This window comes from Bombyx mori, chromosome 16 (genome assembly GCF_030269925.1).
Source record: "Bombyx mori chromosome 16, ASM3026992v2".
Lineage (NCBI taxonomy): Eukaryota > Metazoa > Arthropoda > Insecta > Lepidoptera > Bombycidae > Bombyx > Bombyx mori.
Genome location: NC_085122.1, coordinates 1,686,387 through 1,707,439, shown reverse-complemented (window position 1 = coordinate 1,707,439; position 21,053 = coordinate 1,686,387). Strand labels below are relative to the sequence as shown.

The 21,053-nt window shown below is 36.3% G+C and overlaps 1 protein-coding gene and 2 long non-coding RNA genes across 14 annotated transcripts in view; 2 read left to right on the top strand and 1 right to left on the bottom strand.

The window, feature by feature from the left end:
- Nucleotides 1-21,053, bottom strand: part of LOC101744708 (prestin) — a 73,044-nt gene that overhangs the window by 50,329 nt on the left and 1,662 nt on the right. Inside the window, exons 1-2 of one of the 12 annotated variants that reach the window (XM_062672896.1) lie at nucleotides 17,791-17,833; nucleotides 3,392-3,556 (exon numbers count right to left, since the gene is read on the bottom strand). The exons of 1 other annotated variant lie outside the window; for it this stretch is intronic. In XM_062672896.1, coding sequence (XP_062528880.1) covers nucleotides 3,392-3,453 — 62 coding nt within the window. In that variant the 5' untranslated portion in view covers nucleotides 3,454-3,556; nucleotides 17,791-17,833. Of the gene's footprint in view, nucleotides 1-3,391; nucleotides 3,557-3,810; nucleotides 3,829-8,994; nucleotides 9,123-17,578; nucleotides 17,611-17,633; nucleotides 17,834-21,053 lie in introns of those variants that run through there. 10 more of the 12 variants (XM_021349874.3, XM_062672897.1, XM_012692763.4 and 7 more) reach the window with 10 other exon arrangements.
- LOC134200307 (uncharacterized) lies at nucleotides 13,856-15,139 on the top strand. The gene is made up of 2 exons (XR_009975148.1): nucleotides 13,856-14,294; nucleotides 14,783-15,139. It is a non-coding gene; the product is annotated as an uncharacterized LOC134200307 (long non-coding RNA).
- On the top strand, nucleotides 17,865-18,494 carry LOC134200306 (uncharacterized). The gene is made up of 2 exons (XR_009975147.1): nucleotides 17,865-17,961; nucleotides 18,271-18,494. It is a non-coding gene; the product is annotated as an uncharacterized LOC134200306 (long non-coding RNA).

Below are 21,053 nucleotides of genomic sequence, written 5' to 3'. Positions count from 1 at the left end.
TACCTGATTTAATAATAAAGATTAAAAACACAAAACTCTTTCTGAATTTGTTACCTGTCGATTTCTGCCGAATAAATACCATAAACTAAAAGGTGTGTTAATCTATCTATTTTTCTTTTTTCTATACCGATACGTTGGTAGAAGGCTATTCCAGATACGCGCGGACCGATAAAATCATTGTAAGAATGCAACTAAGGAACTCAAGACGTTGTAGTACTTAGGATAAGTTATCTTTTCTTATCTTTCTATTCAAAATCATGTTTACTAGCAAATCTATACTAATATTATAAAGCTGAAGAGTTTGTTTGTTTAAACACGCTAATCTCAGGAACTACTGGTCCGATTTGAAAAATTATTTCAGTGTTAGATAGTTCATTTATCGAGGAAGGCTATAGGCTATATAACATCACGCTAAGACCAATACAAGCGGAGCACCAATAAAGAATGTTTCAAAATCGGGGTTATTTTTACCTTTTGAGAGCTACCGCTGCGTGCGCTGCAGAAACGGTTAAAGTTTCGCTAAAATAATGTATGACAGAATTGTTCCCCTAAAAAGGTCTAAAAAAAAGTCCGCGACAGCATATGTCTATATGTTAATGTTGGCTCACTATAACGTTTTTTATGCTAACCAAATTTGTTCTAAAATAAAGCATTATTTGCGAACTATTCCACGCGGACGAAGTCGCGGGCAAAAGCTAGTATTAACAATAAAGTGTCTTTGAATGATTTAATTCAAACGAATTACTGTTAGCTCCTAATAAAATAAAATAGCAAATTCTTGTTTATATAAAAGTGCAAGGTATAAATGATTGGAAACAAACATTTTAGTCTAAACCTTTATTATTATTATAATTTTTTTTTATTACTTAGATTACTGGACGAGCTCACAGCCCACCTGGTGTTAAGTGGTTACTGGAGCCCATAGACATCAACAACGTAAATGCGCCACCCACCTTGAGATATAAGTTCTAAGGTCTCAGTATAATTACAACGGCTACCCCACCCTTCAAACCGAAACGTATTACTGCTTCACGGCAGAAGTAGGCAGGGTGGTGGTACCTACCCGTGCGGAGTCACAAGAGGTCCTACCACCAGAGAAACGAACAACTTAATTTTCTATTACCTACGTAGTTGGGTGATCCAAGTAAGCTTATAAGCAGACTTTTTTTTCCTGCCTATACTGATAGCCTTGAGAGGCTATTTCAGCTTCTCCTTGACGTTTAGGTAAGCTCTCGGGGTTCAAACCAGAGGTGTTGCTAACACTGGCCCTAGCAAGAGCAGTGCTTCGCAGAATCTACCACCGGATCGGAAACGCGACCCACTGAGAAAATCCGACGAGAACCTCAGTGGGCTGTGTCACAAACAAAATCATGTTTGTGTGAAGCAATCAACTGTTTTATTGGTCTGAATCGTATAGAGGATCCCACAATTTTGGGGACTCGTCCGGGATCTGAGCCCGGTACCTCTCGCATTCGGAGGAAGAATCATATCCCTAGACATAACCAAAATAACTCATAACCTTGTCAACCAAAAGAGTCAAATATAGTTAACATACAATTGAAATTTATTCAAAGGGTCAGAGCGAGTCATCGAATTTTTTTTTTATTGCTTAGTTGTGTGGACGAGCACTCAGCCAACCTGGTGTTAAGTGGTTACTGGAGCCCATAGACATCTACAACGTAAATGCGCCACCCACCTTGAGATATAAGTTCTAAGGTCTCAGTATAGTTACAACGGCTGCCCCACCCTTCAAACCGAAACGCATTACTGCTTCACGGCAGAAATAGGCGGGGTCGTGGTACCTACCCGTGCGGACTCACAAGAGGTCCTACCACCAGTAAATTTTATTACACGATTCACGTTGGAAAGTTCAATCGCGAACATTTGTTAAGTACGTATTTCATTAGAAAAACCGGTACCCGCCTGCGGGATTAGAACACCGGTGCATTGCTCGGTACGAATGCACCGGGCGTCTTATCCTTTAGGCCACGATGACTTCAAATGGCAACATGCAAATACGGACCAGAAAGAGATACCGGCATACTACCCCGGAGGTTTTAATTCGACTGTAACTATATTTGAGACCTTAGAACTTATATCTCAAGGTGGGTGGCGCATTTACGTTGTAAATGTCTATGGGCTGCAGTAACCACTTAACACCAGGTGGGCTGTGAGCTCGTTCACCCATCTAAGCAATTAAAAAAAAACCCGCGATCATGGAGCACGGAACAGCGCCAAAATCATGCCAAAATGTTAAATATTAAAGTATGTAGTTTTGATTTAGGCGCGAAAATCTAAAACATTTGGCACTGAAATTGTTCGTATTTGCCACGCTTTTTTTTTAATTTCAATTTCCGCACAAAATAGTTCTAAACAAACTAGGTTCGATACAGCAGAACAATCCGCGTAGCAACAGTCAACAGGCGACAATAACGTTTGATTGTCGAAACAAAACACGATCTAAATATATCAATCGCCACATCACTAAACATCGATAGACGATAAGGCTATCGGCGAACGGTTCGCAATTGTGATAGATTATAATAACGATATTACGCGTACTGATAATGAATTCAGCATTGAAATGTCGACAAAAACGATAAAAGGCCGCGAAAGGCATTTTAGATTAGACGAAAAATATGCTGTAGGTACGGCATTAGATTGGATTTTAAATCTTGTGCTGAGTACACGGAAGTTTTTACATATATCTATACTAATATGTAAATCTACAGTGTTTTTTACGGATGTTCCGTTATAACTACTGAACCATGCATCCGATTGACTTGAACCTTGGTATCTATGTAGAAAATACACGTACTTAATGGATAGTCTAATATTTATATGAGTGTTGGACTCCCTAATAATAATGACCATATATAGTAATGTTAATTTTAATTTACTACAAAATAAAACTATAAAATAGAAAATAAATTTGAATTAAAAATAGTGTAAAAAAATATGTTTTTATTGTAAAAAAAGCGTGGGGTGCATGGTACAAGTAGTTATAAATATTTTATGAACAGATATGATAATATCCTGAAAAGCACCCCACGCTTTTCTACAGTAAAATAATTTTTCCTTACACTATTTTTAATTCAAATTTATTTTCTATTTTATAGTTGGATTTTCTATAAAAGCGTATTTTGTTAGTTTTTTTAAACTATTATTTATTATTCATTTTTAGCTGAATTTCATTTTTTTTCAAAAAAAAAATTTCATTTTTTTATTTTATAATTGAATTGTCTTCGGTCCTTAATAAGTATGTATACCAAATTTCGAGTTAATCCGACGTTTTTTAAAGGTGATCAAAATCATGTTCAAAGATTCCTTTACATACCAACATACATACGTCTGAAGCTAATAGAAGCGTATTAATAAAATCAGCACTTACCATCCGTTCGGGTTCAGTTTTTCGTTCTCCCACTCGTTCGATTTGTCACTTTCATTTCTCATTTTATCACTTTACTATTTACAACAACAAAACAAAAACAAATCTAATACATTTTATTTCTTGGACCAACACTTAATTGAGTCGTCTATTATCAAAGGTGGCAATCTGTGCATTTGGACAAAAAAATGTTATTGATATGTCAATACAGATTGATTTGAATATAATCGTTTCCATCAAAGAATACGGTTCAAAACCTGCATTAAATAAAGGTTAATACTTAACCTGTTATTAATCTAAGATGTCGTTCAGAAGAGTTTTGTGACTGCCAATGGAATACAAAGTCAATAATTCGTTTTTCTGATTTACCAATAATTGTCCAAAAGTCACATTGCCAGCTTTGATAATAGTCGACTCAATTGTCTATTCGATTTTTGGCAAGCGAATTAATATGAACGTTAATTAATTTCTAATCAATACGTCTTTAACGTTACATTGGCAGAAGGGCAAGTAGCTATCGGAGTTTATTTATCTCACTTTAACGTTCGCGTTAGAAAAGGATAGAAATCCATAAAAATTTGACTTAGTATTCCTAATGTTTTTAAATGTACATTATTGCAATTCTCAACAATGTAATATGAACCAATGCGTCATATTCTGAGCAGAAAGCAAATCTTTTCGCCACAATGACTAGTGAATCTTATTTATCTTGCAGAGCAATAACTTTTATGTACTTAATCCGTTCAATTAGAAAAATCACATTTATTGCTGTCGTGTTAGAACTCATAATCGAAGTAAGACGAACGGATTAAGGACATTATTGTAATGTTTGCGTGTTTAATTATTGTATCTTTGACTGGTTTTCCTGCTTGTTTGTGACTTTGCGGTTTTGAAGGTTGATCGAGATTTTGGCGCCTAATTCACGTAACCTATAGAACAATATTAACTTTTTTTTTCCTACCGGTGCTTAATAGCCTTGAGAGGCTATTTCAGCTTCGCCCTAACATGTAGGTGAGCTCACGGGGCTCAAACTGGAATGTTGCTAAGACTGGCCCTAGCAAGAGCAGTGCTTCGCAGAATCTACCACCGAATCCAGGGACGTCTTAAACTAGGATGGGGCCCTTGGGCACACAAGAATTTGAGGCCCTTTTGGAAAGTAAAAAAAATAAATTATAATAACATTTTTTTACTGAGTATGAGACCATTTATTATGGGTAATCAAATACAGTATGATATAATATGTCATTAATGATATTAGAATGCTGCTGGTTTTTTGGTTACGATTTCGATAACGGTTTCTTTCGGGATTTCTGTTGAGCAAAATCTTCTATTATAGGCATAATATATGCCTTGTAAATAAATACCTTCTGATTACTGATTTGTGAAAAAAGTGTAATATGCCCGACAAAAATGTTTCGAGAATAAACGTGTGAGAGAAATTGTCGGTCTTTCGGGGCCCCCTGAGAATGGGGGCCCTGGGCACGGGCCCCGTGTGCCCTTATGGTAAAGACGGTATTGACCGGATCGGAAACGCGACCCACTGAGAAGATCCGACGAGAAACTCAGTGGGCTGTGTCTGAGGGTTAATTTGCTGGTCGAGCCCTTAACGGTGCTTTTGGGTACTACAAGCACCGTTAAGGGCTCGACGAGCGAGCGTTAATGGATCGGGAGGATCCGTAATGACGTGTTTTGGGCGACGTACGAAATTAACTAATACTTACAGCTGGTGGACCTTTTTACATGGTCATTTCAGAATGTAATAAAACCAAAATGGTGCTCAAATTGTTATTATTTTTTATAGCCTGTAATGTATATTGAAATATCGGCTAAGACACCGGGTCATAGACTTCGTGCGTTAATGAAACAAACACTTTAACTAAGTTTATTAAAACAAATAAATATAGTATTCACGAAGAAAACACAATGTTTTTTATTGTGTAGTTAGGGTTGCCGGACGTAGGGTTGCCCCTATTTCCTGGGACATTCCGTATTTTAGACCTAGTTTAAAATGTCCCGGCGAAACTGACTCTGTCCCATATTCGAACCCTACGATTAAAATTGTATCGATTTTTATAAATATGTTAACATACTGATAAAAAATGTTAAAATTGACTTGATGCTCGGAGAAATATTAAAAAAAAAACACTATAATTTTGTTTATTATTTGTCCCGGGTAAAAAACTAAATTCCCGTATTTTTTTGCCTATTTAAGCATTTGCGCCTTATAGGCAGAAAAAAATCTGGCAACCCTAGTCTAGATCAACGTGATGACAATACAGGATTAAGTGAAAAAAAAAACAAAAAAATTGCTCTTGCTAGGGCTAGTATTAGCAAGCTCTCTGAGGTTGAGCCCTGTAAGACTACCTGCCATAGCGTAAAAAAAGGAAAAAAAAAAGAAAATGATTTGCATTATCAGCTAGACCAGCGATCGAAAACCTTGGCAACGAAAAGAACCAAATATCAATAACACACAATAGAAATTTATTGCTAATATGCCCCTGGCTGGCTGGATAGCCATGAGCGACTGTGCTCACTCAGTCCCAAATTATTCCTCATACTCATCAGCCTTCGAGTACCATGGAGAGTATTAAACGGTAGGCAGCGGCTTGGCTCTGCCTTTGGTATTGCAGAAGTCCATGGGCAACCGTAACCACTTACCATCAGGTGGGCCGTATGCTCGTCTGCCTATACGGCAATAAAAAAAAACAATAACATATTTCCAATCAACAATTGTAAATCACAGAATATAACACAATAACACATTGATACGAGAATTCTAGGACGAACACCTCATCCATGACTCCTACGTACAGCGTGGTATTTATGTAACGACAAATAAATATATCTTATTCCTTTAAATGAGCAATTCTTGTATATATATATATAATCTGAATCTCGGAAACGGCTCTAACGATTTTCATAAAATTTAGTATACAGGGGATTTCGGGGGCGATAAATCGATCTAGCTACGATTTATTTTCAGAAAATGTTGTTTTATTCGTGTTCTCAATAATCAACTCTTCCCGACATCTATTGGCGAATAATAATACTATTTTTCTTAATTGAGGGCAACTAGCCGCTTTAAAGACACAACAAGATGGCGTTATCAAAAAAAAAACATCATCTAGTTATACATTAATGAACAAACGTTAGTAGATATTTTTCTTAAAACCATCTATTTGTGGCTCTTTGTGTGGACTTTGTGTGTCTTAAAATTTTAAAAACTGTGTCGTAACAAATAAAAATATATTTTTTTTATTGCTATATTGGTGGACGTGCTCACGGCTCACCTGGTGTTGGGTGGTTACCGGAGCCCATAGATATCTACAACGTAAATGCCGCCACCCACCTTGAGACAAGAGTTCTAAGGTCTCATTTGTAACAGTACAACAGCTGCCCCGCTCTTCAAACCGAAACGCATTACTGCTTCACGGCATAAATAGGCAGGGTGGTGGTACCTACCCGTGCGGACTCACAAGACGTCCTACCACCAGATTCAGTGCTGTAAACAGTTTCCGATCTAAGTATATCGCAAGAAAATTAATCATGTACCGAATGTGTTTTTAGGAACTATCACGTTCCTACAATTGGATGCGCTCATGAACTATTTGGACATTAACACGATACGTTCAATAGTTCATGAACGACTACAACGGTTCTGTGGGCTTAGTCCGAGTTTTTTAACGTTCTCGATAGCGTTAAAGTTAACTCGAATTTGTATGCAGTTAGAACAGCGGCCCTAGCGGCAAACGTAGCCAAACGTTAAACTCCATACAAATCTGAGTTAACTTTTACGCTATCGAGAACGTTAAAAAACTCGCACTAAGCATACTGTAATCGATTAAATGGGCTCACGAATTACGTCCACGGTAACACGGCTCATTCAATAGGTCACGAAAGACTACGGCTGTATTGTCATCAGCTACAATTCACTCGCGAACTACTTCTACGATAACGCGGTTCGTTCAATAGGTCACGATGTCCTATTAAGAGATAGGTCTATGGGTGCTCACGAGCAACCAATGCACATTATATGTATTATTGAAGTGAAAACTTCTTTAGAATCGTTGTGATTTCAAACCGGATGCAACGGAAAAAACGACAGGTAAGAGACACAAATACAAAAATGTGTAGGATGAAGCCAGCAAAGAATGAGACAGAAATATACATACTATTTAATACAGCGCCATCTGTGAGATTTTTTAATACTAACGTGTGTATGAAAGCTCTTGTAGTGAATTTTAATTTAGGATTATACGTGAAATTAAAATATCAATTCACAGAGGGCGCTACCTTACAATTATTTACTAATGACAAAATTTTACATATACTTAAGACGTTTAGGATAATTGTATTTTAATTTTGGAAGGTTTCACTTCTACCACGTGTGAATTGCACACATTTTGTTTTTTATGTAAATATTAACAAAAGTAAAATTTATATCCGGAACCTGATCAGCTTTAAGTGGCCATTAAAATATAATGAAAATTAGTGTACGATGAAATTACTCATGTATTATTTGCGTTTATAGAATGACGTAATGTTTTTTTTTTTTAAATAAAAAAATAGTGTTTTTATTGCTGATTGATATAAAGAGATGACCTTTGATTCCGGAAACTTTAAATGATTAGCTAGAAAGTTCCACTCATCCTCATCCCACTCCCCATCCTCAGGTTCCGGATCCACTCATCGCATTTTCTTAATAAAAAAGAACACCCTTTTCACCTATATAGTATTCATATAGAGGTTAAATTATTTTCAAAAAAGAATCCGTTCTAAATATTATATCATTTTATGCTTTTTTTTATACTGGTGGTAGGACCTCTTGCGAGTCCGCGCGGGTGGGTACCATCATTCTGCCTATTTCTGCCGTGAAGCAGTAATGCGTTTCGGTTTGAAGGGTGGGGCAGCCGTTGTAACTTACTTGAGACCTTAGAACCTATATCTCAAGGTGGGTGGCGCATTTACGTTGTGGATGTCTATGGGCTCCACTAACCACTTAACACCAGGTGGGCTGTGAGCTCGTCCACCCAACTAAGCAATAAAAAAAATAAAAAAAGATTTTTGATTCACATTTACGACATCATTAGGGATAACGTATGATGTATTCTTATCATGATCACACTGAAGACTAGACTAAGTCACTTCGTAATAAATTTACATTACCTTTTTGTATCTTAAAAACAAAAATCTAAATAATAATATGTTAAACACAACAATTGTATTAAACGTCTTTATTTGACATTGGATCGCTAATTATTCCATTGTCAAACAAGTGCTTGAAATTTCTGAGTTATTGTATAATATTGTAACGGTGTATTTTTTAGTTTGACCACCCAAACAATGCCACTGTGCGAGTAAACACTAAATATTAAGATTAAATGGAAAATAATTATACATTAACAACAATAATAGTGATCGAAAGATGGGTATTCGTGTAGTTTTAGACACAGAAATCATAAAGTTATTTTCGAACCACTAACGTCAAACTGTGTACATACTATTTTTATATTAAAACTCAATTTGAGTTTTTAAAAAAAAATTAAATTTAATTATATAATAATTGTGTTGGCCCACGAATTTAATATGATTACAAATATACCCACGTACACTTAACTTGTTATTTTCGCAAATATAAAAAAAAAAAAAACGATAAAAAAATAATAATTTAAAAAAAACTATTTGTACGCAATTAGTGATGCGCCACGTCGCGCGCTATCGACTGTCGATCGACTACTGGTCGTGTCGCCAAAACAATATAATCGAGATAAAAAGAGTTGAAGTGAGCAAAACCGTGACGTAGCTTGAGCTGATTATACTTGGCACTGCCAAAACACCGTTTCTTAAATATTAAAATGACCATTAAGCAGCTTGTCAATAAAGACATTAAAATTGTGACGTAGTTATTTATGATTGTACTGCATTATGTAGTGACACAAATATGTCACAAAACCTAACAATAACAATGATGAAATGTATCATTGTAGATGTTATTCGATTCATTACCATGAAGTGTCATTCGCTTGCTGATATATTTTTCTTTTATAGTGTACATTAAAGTATATAAAAATTAATGCTGGTTCAGTTTATCTCGATTATCATCATCATCATCATCATCATCATCAGCCTAAATGATAGAAGTCTTACTTAGATGATTAATGCATTCTCTTTTCAACCATAATATGACTGTTTTGCACACAAATCTGCAAATCCTTATCGAAATCTCTGTCCATTGGGAAAATGAAAATGAAATTCCTGATTAGTGAAGGGTGTGACAGCCGTTGTAACTATACTTGAGACCTTAGAACTTATATTTCAAGGTGGATGGCGCATTTACGTTGTAGATGTCTATGGGCTCCAGTAACCGCTTAACACCAGCTGGGCGGAAAGCTCGTCCATCCATCTAAGCAATAAAAAAACAAAAAACTTGAGAGGTGTCAAGGGACACCCGGATGGAACGAAGTTCCTTTCGATTAATTAGTGAAGGAATTGTAATAAAAAAAATTTTTATTTTAAGTTATAATAATATTTTTTTTATTATTTACAAATATAATGTTATATAAGAGAGAGAGAGAGAGAGAGACAGAGAGAGATACAGACAGACAGACAGAGAAACATGCGACGCCGCACAGCTTACAATAGCTTACTATAGCAAAAAGTGTCGTGACAACTTTTCGTAAGAATTTTTTCCGTCTAGCCCCCTTTCACAACGCGCGATAAGGAACTTCGTTCCAAAAAAAATATATATATTATTATATATATATCTAAAATATGGCTATAACAAATAGCCTGTAGTGTGTCGGGTAAATATGTGTGTGTATTTCATTTTCATAAATGTCATATTTATAATTTCCGAACTGTAAATTATTCTGACAGCTGTCTGTTCTCGAAAGACTCCATTTTGCTATAACGATATATTTTTTTTTTAAATGCTTACATGCTCCACACAGATAATCTAAAAATTCGTTTAATTAACGTATGAAAATGTAATAAAATTAATAGCTAATAAGTTGACATGAACTTTCACCACTTTGGTTATTTCTGCCACAAAGGTTAGAACATCCATTATTCAAAGAAAACTTAGATTCATTTCTCCATGTAGGTAGCAGCATTCACGATTCACCAGAATTATGGCATTTATTTATGGGAACTAGTAACCAATTAACTCCTTAAATAAAACGGCAAGGAAATACACAACTGTATCAGTAGTGAGGAAAATTCAATAGCAATCAGACTCGCCTTTATTTAAATGTCCTTCACATACGTGCGCGACTCCTAAAGATTTCCTCGGAAAGCGGTTGTTACTTTAATATTGAATTTGTATTCCAAATTGTTTTCCTTGTTGAGGCTAAACATTCTATTCGTAGCTCCGAGGTTACGGAGACCTGATTTGAGGAAAATGTGACTTTTTCACACGAACAAAAAAAGTACCTACAACAATGTTCAATTGTCTGAGAAATCGGCTATTAAAAGAAAGGAGAATTTTATCAATTGCTTTCGAAGGACTTAATTTTATTTATTTATTGCTTAGATGGTTGGACGAGCTCACAGCCTGCCTGGTATTAAGAGGTTACTGGAGCCCATGGATATCTACAACGTAAATGCGTCACCCACCTTGAGATATAAGTTCTAAGGTCTCAGATTAGTTACAACGGCTGCCCCACCCTTCAAACCGAAACGCGTTACTGCTTCACGGCAGAAATAGGCGGCAAATACCTACCCGTGGGGATTCACAAGAAGTTCTACCCCCTGTAAATTTTTGTTTGTTTCTTTTAAATTTTTCTATCTATGTATATTGCTAAGCGTACAAGTGTTTCGGTTTGGGGGCAGACCGTTGGCTGCTCTAACAAATAAATTGATATTTTAGTTCTATGTCTCAGTGTGGTGGCAACACTACAACACTAAAATGGGTTTAGCGAAAGTTACTTTGACAGCTGCTGTCAAATCGCGCTTCGGTACGATTCCTGTGCAATTTATAAATTAAAGTATACAGAGCTATTTCAAATTGCTTATTTTTTTATAAGCGCCAAGTCTAATAGAAAGAAATACAGTCCACAAGAATTCCTTAAGAGCATTCACATTTCGCTATCTATGACTTCGGTGATAACCTGAGTGCTCCGAAGAATTGTTTGAGATGATACCATCATCTCGCTTTTACCATCGCACCGCCCGCGACCGGAGTAGAGTTCATCCGTACTACCTGGAGCCACTGCGTTCATCCATAGTGCGCTTCTAGTGATCATTTTTGCCACGTACCATCCGGCTTTGGAATGAGCTTCCCTCCGCGGTGTTTCCCGAGCGCTAGGACATGTCATTCTTCAAACGGGGCTTGTGGAGAGTATTAAACGGTAGGCAGCGGCTTGGCTCTGCCCCTGGCACTGCTGACGTCCGTGAGCGACGGTAAACACTTACCATCAGTTGGGCAGTATGCTCGTCTGCCTGCTAGGGCAATAAAAGTGAAAAAAAAACCTAGACTTTGATCTAAGCTGACTCGGAACATTGGACCGGAGTAATGGATAAATTTGTAAAACAAAGATAATTAAGCTATCGGAGCGTTTTTAATCAAATAAAAAAAAAAAACATGACAATAAATGATAATATAATTTAAACTGTAATTATTATAATTGAAGTCAACGAACCCCTATCTCTTGTTACGAGGTCTTGCAATTATTCGGAGATCGTGTCCGCCGATCTGTACCGACCGTTTTAATCTACGGTAAAATATAAATGATGTAACGTAAGATCGTTTTTTTTATTTGCCTAATTACTGGTGGCAGGACCTCTTGTGAGTCCGCACGGGTAAGTACCACCACCCCGCCTATTTCTGCCGTGAAGCAGTAATGCGTTTCAGTTTGAAAGGCGGGTCAGCCGTTTTAACTATACTGAGATCTTAGAACTTATACCTCAAGGTGGTTGGCGCATTTTACGTTGTAGATGTCTATGGGCTCCAGTAACCACTTTACACCAGGGCTGTGAGCTCGTCCCCTCCCTTCAAACCGAAACGCATTAGTGCTTCACGGCTGAAATAGGCGGGGTAGTGGTACCTACCCGTGCGGACTCACAAGACATCCTACCACCAGTACATTACAGTACATTATTAAAATAAGCTTAAAACGATACACTGGAAATCAATGTTATATAACGTTTACTGTTAGCTGCGTGACATATTGATAACCTGTTTTTCAAATGAGAACACTAGTTATGTTTATTTGTCAGTTTCGTCATTATCACGAGGTAGAGGTAGAACGTATGATTTTATTTAACAGATATTTGAAAATACGTATATGCAGAATAGGGATCGCAGCGCATCAAATAAAACTTCCACTGTTCCAAAATCTTCTGATATTATAATAAAAAAAATATCTAATATCTTTTTTACGCTTTAACCGTCTTCGCCATCTTTCTTTTTTATGTGGAGGGTAGAGGTAAGGAGAACTGACTCATATGGGAGAAGCTTGAAAAGTAACCCACTTTCAGCACTAAATAACAGTTCAAAAATCCTCCAGAATGGTGCTAGCATAGGCACAGGGTATGATATGAATTGAGCACTTGTTAACTGATTGAAGTGTGCTGAGTTAGGAAATTTAATATATTTAATGTCTAGAGTAGTTAGTGACAGTGTAATATACAAGACCTCACATGTCTACGTAGTCCAAACTAATTTCGTCAATATAACCTAAAATTATTGCTGTGGTAAAACGTGGAGACATCGATTGCATTTTCTTATCAGCTTTAAATAAAATACTTTTTGTGATTTTGTAGTGCTTACAGTTCTTTAGTCCTTTTTTATTTCTCTATCTTATTCTAATAACTTTCAGCGCCTTTTTTAAAATTTACCCGGTTGCTACTGTAGCGCCACCCTTATTTAGCAGATTTTAACGGACACTTTTTCACACACAGAGACGGTTCTCCTTACCTCTACCCTTCATACTTTTTTCTATCATTTTGTCTGTCATTCTCTTCTCCCTTTCTTATCGTTTTCTCTCACTCACATCTTAACGTTCCGTTCCACACTCTTTTCATACGTTCCGTTTCACCAATCCTACATATATGTATGTGTTGATATCTCTAACAGTATAATTGATCTTCCGGCTTTGATACAGCAAGAATAGGTAGCCCGGTAGCACGAACCGTATTGGCCAATAGCAGACTTCAACATCAGTTTAACAGCCCACTGGGTTCCTCGCCGGAACTTCTCAGTGCTCATTGCTCATGAAAAATCATAGGTATCCCTATAAAATCGAGTCAGGGAGCCAATTTGAATCCATAAACGCCATGTTCCGTTTCGTTAAGCGTAATTAGATCTGTCTTTCACAAAAATTTAAATTGTCAAATGTATAGCTACGTAATAATAATGAAAATATTAGCTAGCTAGCTGCCTTTTCTCGTCTCACAGGAAGCTATTGCACAAATATTCATATTTACATAAACGCTCAGCATTCTATTGTGAGATTTGTCATTATCGATTGGACACGAAAACGTGTCTTTAACTCACATCACAGTGTGATGATCGCATATTAAATATGTCACATGTATTACGAAATGTATTTAGATGTTCAATAAAACTATTTAGATATGATATTATAAAAATGTAATCAACAAGTTTAAGTTCGCGGCATATACATACATACAATTTGTGTATATACTAACTAGTCTGGCCATAAATACTGTTACATAAAAACGTTTCTTATTTTTAACTTTTTAATTATGTTGATTTTGGAACACGTATATTATTTTAAAAACTTATTTCGATTTTGCGCCATTTCACATATTGTTTCGTGTTTATTATCAAATTACAATATGGAATGGGGTGTTAATGAAAATCTGATTGCAATGATTGCCTTGCACAAAGTGGGTATGGAGCCGTCGGTCATATTCCAGAAACTTCAAAAGCTTGTTATCAGCGGTATGTTCGTATATCGTATTATCAACAGATACAACAACACTTCGTCTGTCGAAGACCAGAAAAGATCGGAGCGGCCGCGTGCTGTTAGAACTACAAAGGCTGTTAATGCTGTTAAAGTCAGAATTTGTTGAAATCTCTTTTTTTTATTGCTTAGATGGGTAGACGAGCTCACAGCCCACCTGGTGTTAAGTGGTTACTGGAGCCCATAGACATTTACAACGTCAATGCGCCACCCACCTTGAGATATAAGTTCTTAGGTCTCAGTATAGTTACACCTCATTAGGAAGCAAAAAATGTTAACGCGAGAAATGAAGATTCCCGCTAGGACTCTGTCGCGTATTATAAAGCAAGACAATAGAGTCACAAAACTAAATTTTTGTGATAAAGGGGTGAAAACTTCAGCCAAAGTGTATCATGATACAGTCTTGGATCATGTTGTGAAACCACTCAGCAATACACTTTTTAATTTACCGTGAACTTTCCAACAGGACTCTGCACCTGGTCACAAGGCACGAACTACCCAAGCATGGCTTGAAACTTGGATTTTATAACAGCTGAAGACTGGCCCTCATCTAGCCCAGACCTCAACCTTTTAGACTTCAAATTATGGTCAGTTTTAGAGGACATGGCCTGCTCTAAACCACACGGCGACATTGAGTCTCTTATAAAATCTTTGGAGCAAGCAGTGCGTTAATACTATTCTAGTAATTCGTGGCCAAACAGATTAAAGGCCAAAGGTGGCCATTTCGAATAGATTTTTTTAAAATTTTTTGCTGTGACTTTAATATACATACTTAAATACTTTAATAAATATGTTGTTATTACAAAACTTCATTAAAAGAATAGGTAAGAATAACCGCTTTTCTCTTCGGACGCCCGTTTGTTAAAACAGTACATTTTTCAGTTTTCATATTAAATCGATAAAAAATGTCGTTATATTGCGTTCTAGTTTCACATAATATTTCAGTATTTTTATATTATATATTAAACTCATCTTTATTACTTTCATGTTATACAAACACTTCAGCCCGCAATATAAATGAGGTATAATCTTGAAGTGTTGTTTTATCAGTCTACATTTCATATGTGTTATTTGAATAAAGCAGGATAATAAAACCTAATCTAAAAAACTGGATTATGACAAGTATAATCGCGTATACTTTCTTTACTAAGTAATTAATGTTGTATATGGTGAAGCTGATATTAGATAGGTATTATTATTTATTACTAGCGACCCGACTTCGCTTCGCTTCGGTTACTGTAATTATTAATTTCTCCACTATTTAATGGATGCTATTATACATATAAACGTTCCTCTTCAATCACTCTTATCTATTAAAACAAACCGCATCAAAATCCGTTGCGTAGTTTTAAAGATTTAAGCATACATAGGGACAGACAGATATAGGGACAGAGAAAGCGACTTTGTTTTATACTATGTAGTGATACTGGTGGTAGGACCTCGTGTGAGTCCGCCCGGGTAGGTACCTCCACCCTGCCTATTTCTGTAGGTAGGTTTTGAAGCAGTAATGCGTTTCGGTTTGAAGGGTGGGGCAGCCGTTGTAACTATAAGACCTTAGAACTTATACCTCAAGGTGGGTGGCGCATTTACGTTATAGACGTCTATGGGCTCCAGTAACTACTTAACACCCGGTGGGCTGTGAGCTCGCCCACCCACATAAAAATAACTACTTTTAAGATCCCGCGTTTTTTATTCGCATTATATTTTAATATTATTTCCGACATTTCGGCACTACACTAGTTTTAATTAGATCTATGATTCGGGAAAACCAATGAAAATATGTACTCACTGTGGAAAATTTTGTAACTGCCTCTGTTCTATTTACACTATCTATCTATCTATCAGCCCATGGACGTTCACTGCTGGACATAGGCCTCCCCAAGCCTCGCCACAAAGACTGCTCCTGCGCTGCCTGCATCCAGCGGATCCCCGCGAACCTCAATAGGTCGTCGGCCCACGTTGTGGGAGGCCTACCCACGCTACGTCTTCCAGTACGCGGTCGCCACAATGGGCTTTCTGAGAAGGCTCAAGGTCACCCAAAGAGCAATGGAGAGGGCTATGCTCGGAGTTTCCCTGCGAGATCAAATCAGAAATGAGGAGATTCGCAGGAAAACCATGGTAACCGACATAGCCCAAAGGATTGCGACACTGAAGTGGGCAGGACACATTGTTCGCGGAACGAATGGCCGTTGGGGCCAGAAGGTTCTATTTACACATAGAGTACTAATGCATTTCAAACGTCAAACCTTCGTATTTGTGACTTTTTTCCCTAACTAAGCTGAACGTGTAGGTGAGCTCACGGGGCTCAAACCTGGCGAAACTACTACCCTAGCAAGAGCAGTGCTTAGCAGCGATCCGGTATCTAAAGTGGGGTACCTTTTGTACTAGACATTGCGAACTGAATCGCACACGATAAGAGAAAGAGAGAAGCCACGCCGCGTCGAATCCGCACTGATAATTTAGGCAATCGGCCTTAATTTAAAATATGCAATTTAAAATTTTATTTAAAAGTGTGCAATAGTGCCGATAGAAGTGGGTTGTATCTTCGTAATCATTATAAAATTTTACTTCGTACTACCTACCTACGATCAAAGAAATGGTGGAGTGCGTACCTATTGACTCACATCGAATTTTCAGTAATTCACATTCAAGCGAACGCACGTGACTATTTATTCAGTCCGCATTCAAATTTGTTCTTATTTATCGAAATACGTTACAGTGCGCATAAAACAATATGTAACCATTTTTAATTATGTACCTACATTATTCTTTATTTTTTAAATTACTTAAGAGATTCATTAATATGGATTTGTAATTGTTAACTTGGAATACTTTATGATAAATCCAAAATGTGTTATTTTTGTTAAATATTTTTTTTATTTAATCGTTTTATAAATAAAATAATTTAAGATAAGTAATCCACCTACGATCACGTAAATCGTAAATATTAAGTATTTAAGATAAAATAAAATAAAAATCGGACATAATTATACCGAAACGCCTCTAAGCATTCAGTTTTTAACTGTTTGTAAGTATAAATTTATTTCAATTTATAATGAAAGCAAGATCACAGTTAATTATCCTTCTGTTGAAAAAGATGTTTGAACAAATTTGAGTCGAACGAGTTGTGAAATATTATAATACATGTACATATACATTTTCTTAGTATTGCGTAGTCGTACCAAGGATGAAATCAATGTCAACTCACTAATTAAGGTAATTATTTTAGTAAAAAAGCTAACATATCCTTCAAAATACTTGCCAGACTGCCAATCTATTTTCACTATGCTCTTATCAATTAAATACGTGAAATGAACTTTTTTTCTCCTTGATTTTATTAAAACAACACGGATTGTTTATAATATCTCTATATTATTATCACTCAGATTATCATTAAATCAATTCACTTTCACGTAACGTTTAGTTCTAAAAGTTGTTTTCATGATTATTATTTCATGAATAACATAACCTCACCACACAACCTTTCTTTGTGTTGCGAAAAAAACAGCTGATCGGGGATTTGTATAGGTGGATTTGTTATCGTATGTTGAACGTTGTGACAAACTCAAGTCTCAACTGACATTTGACAATCAAATAAAATATCATTGATTCCTATTTGTATTTACCTACATATTCATGTGTTTGGTATGTGTTTATTACAATAATTATTATACATACTTCCTGAGAATCATATATATATAATACGTATTTTGATTTGAAAGTCATTGGCTTAAGTTCATTTAATGAAACCTAACTTTAAGTAATGCATTGTTTTTACATGAATATTAATGAAAATTACTTAGATCTTCCTAGACCTATGTTGTAAATAACGTAATATTATAAAAAAACATCAAATTATTGACTTAATGGACTTGTAGTTTCATCTGACTTTTTTGTTTATTGCGTAGACAGATTACAATAAAAAGTAATAATGATACCATATTAACCGTTTAGACGTTCAGAAAAATGCAAAATTTAAAAGTAAATAGAAAAAAAAGCAAGGAGCTTAAAAATCTATTGCAGTTATGTTCCTGCCATTTTACGGAGAAGATTGTCACAAAAGTAAAGTAATGACTAACATTATCACATGTGAGAGAAAAATTTCGCAAATTCAATAAGCGTGTTGTGTGAAAAGTTATCATGTAAGATCTGTAAAATTAGCAAATATGTAGAAGAAATTCGTATTTTTATTTCAATCGTCTTTCTCATCTCCAAAAGACACTGACACAATTCCAGCCGTCAGCAAAGTCAGCAATATGTCAGCTGTCAGTAATGAATGTAAGCAATACCTATGTCCATTACCTATTGCCGTCATAGTTAATATTATTATCTCAAATATTAAGTGAGATGGGCTAATACCGATATTTGTCAAAAAAAATTTTTGTTTTTTTTCCTACCTAAGCTGATAGCCTTGAGAGGCTATTTCAGCGGAACCTTAACTAGTAGGTGAGCTCACGGGGCTCAAACCTGATGACGTTGCTAACACGAACTCTAGCTAGAGCCGTGCTTCGCAGAATCTACCACCGGATCGGAAACGCGACCCACTGAGAAGATCCGGCGAGAAACTCTGAGGGCTAATTTACTCGTCGAGCCCTTTGTCGCAAGCGACGGGTTCGGCGAGAATGGTGACCGGTGCTTGAGATACCTAAAAGCACCTTTAGTGGATCGGGAGGATCCGAAATGACGTGTTTGGGGCGACGTCGACTGCTTTCCATTCTTTCCGCAGGATCGGGATTGTAGTTACCGGCGGCCATGATGAGAGGGTTCTCGTGTAGTGCCGCTTTATCGAAGTGGCGCATCGACGCCGACTGCGGATACTTACTGATGGACTCTAAGTCCAGGTCGTCATGGAGGTCGACGTTCCTGACGAACCACGGGGCTCCGACGGCTATCCTGCAAAAACGGGATTGAATAACTTGGAATGATTTTAAGTGAGTGCGGGCCGCGTGTGCGAACACTACACTTGCATAGGTCATGACGGGGCGTATGCAAGTCTTGTAGAGTGTCACCTTATTTCTAAGGGACATTTTACTTCGCCTGCATATCATCGGGTAGAGACGTCCTAGTATGAAGGCGGCACGGTCGCGTACCGTCTTTATATGGGGGCGGAATGTCATCCTTCTGTCGAGGGTGACGCCTTAGTATTTGACCTTCGGGGCCTATGGTATGGGTTGGTCGTACATCGTGATTGGGGATATTTTTGATATTTGTCAATATTAGCTAATACGAATATATTTATTATGTAATATTATAATACCTTAACTAATACGTGAATATATCCTGATATCTTAATATACTTCGACAGAAAGGGTAAACGAGTTAAACCTAGTACGATATTCGTGAAATAAGTTAATAATCATAGATAATACACATAAATAAGTTATTAATAATATGAATAGTATATTCTAAGGAAAGAAGACCTAGGAAGTGGGCGTGGCCTGCTGACGTAATACAGCAGCGACTTCAGACTGGTCGGAGTTGAAGAGGGGAGTTGAGGACACCACTAACATATTGCCTCGTTCACGGCCTCTTTCTGATCTCGGCACCAGGGATAGACGGACGTTGTACATTCGCGTGTCAACTTAGCTACCCACATTTTGTCATTAGTATTTAAAATCAATAATTGTTGAAAATTGTATTTTGTGTTGTTCTAATTATATTTTTTTAATATTTTGATTTGATTTTTCGTGATTTCTAATTATATTGTATCTAGGAATTTGACTTCATACTAAATGTTTTACAAGTAATATTATGTACATTAATATGAATATTATTATTAAATCAGAATTTGGTAAACATTGCACATTAATATAAACAACAAGTTTTTTTCTTTTTCTACCGAAAGACTGGTACGTCGGTCAGAAATGAGTTTACCAGATTTTGAAAAAATCCCTCACATGGTACTGAGGTGGCTAGTAGGTATACAACAGTTAAAATATTATAATCCATGAACCGTTTGCTTAGAAAGTCATTTCGATTCAAAAATCAAACTTTTATTTATATTTTGAGAAGTTCTTAGAAGATAATTAAATACCACTGCAAAAATATATTGTCATCATAATTTATTACGTAAAAACACTTAATTTAGTTCTGGCAGTATTACGTTTTGTGTAAAAATATTCTAATTTATGAAATTGGTAAACAGTATCAATTACCTACTTCCGTTTTTCAAATCATCGTTTTAAAACCAACTAATTGGAAGGAAACAGAAAATAAAATTAAAATAACGAAAATAAAGCTTACCGATTTTATTCCAATAAATGTAAAAATGCACTACTTTGTCTTGAGTAGAAACTTTAGTTGAATCAAGAAATGAAGATTCAAACATTAAAAAGTCATGCAAAATACCCACTATCATCTTTGACATGTAAGAAGTGAAATACAAAATAGTCCTTAAACTCATAGTGATATTACTTATTTGCATTGATCAGTATATAAACATGTAGATTATCTCACTTCCTCTTAGCGCATGCAGCATTGATATGAATGTGATAGAGAGATATCTGCGAGACACGTACGGCGTATGCCAGTATATTTTCGAGTGATAGATACAACCCGACCGATGTGAGTTGGCTAATTGTTATGAATAAGATGAATACGGAATATTAGCGTATCAGAATTCGACGGATTACCGATACACGAATACAAGCTGTATTACAAATATCTTAGTGAATACTAATATATCGGTATCACCCTTAATTAAGTGTAGGTTCTCAAATATATTAAGTGTATAATCT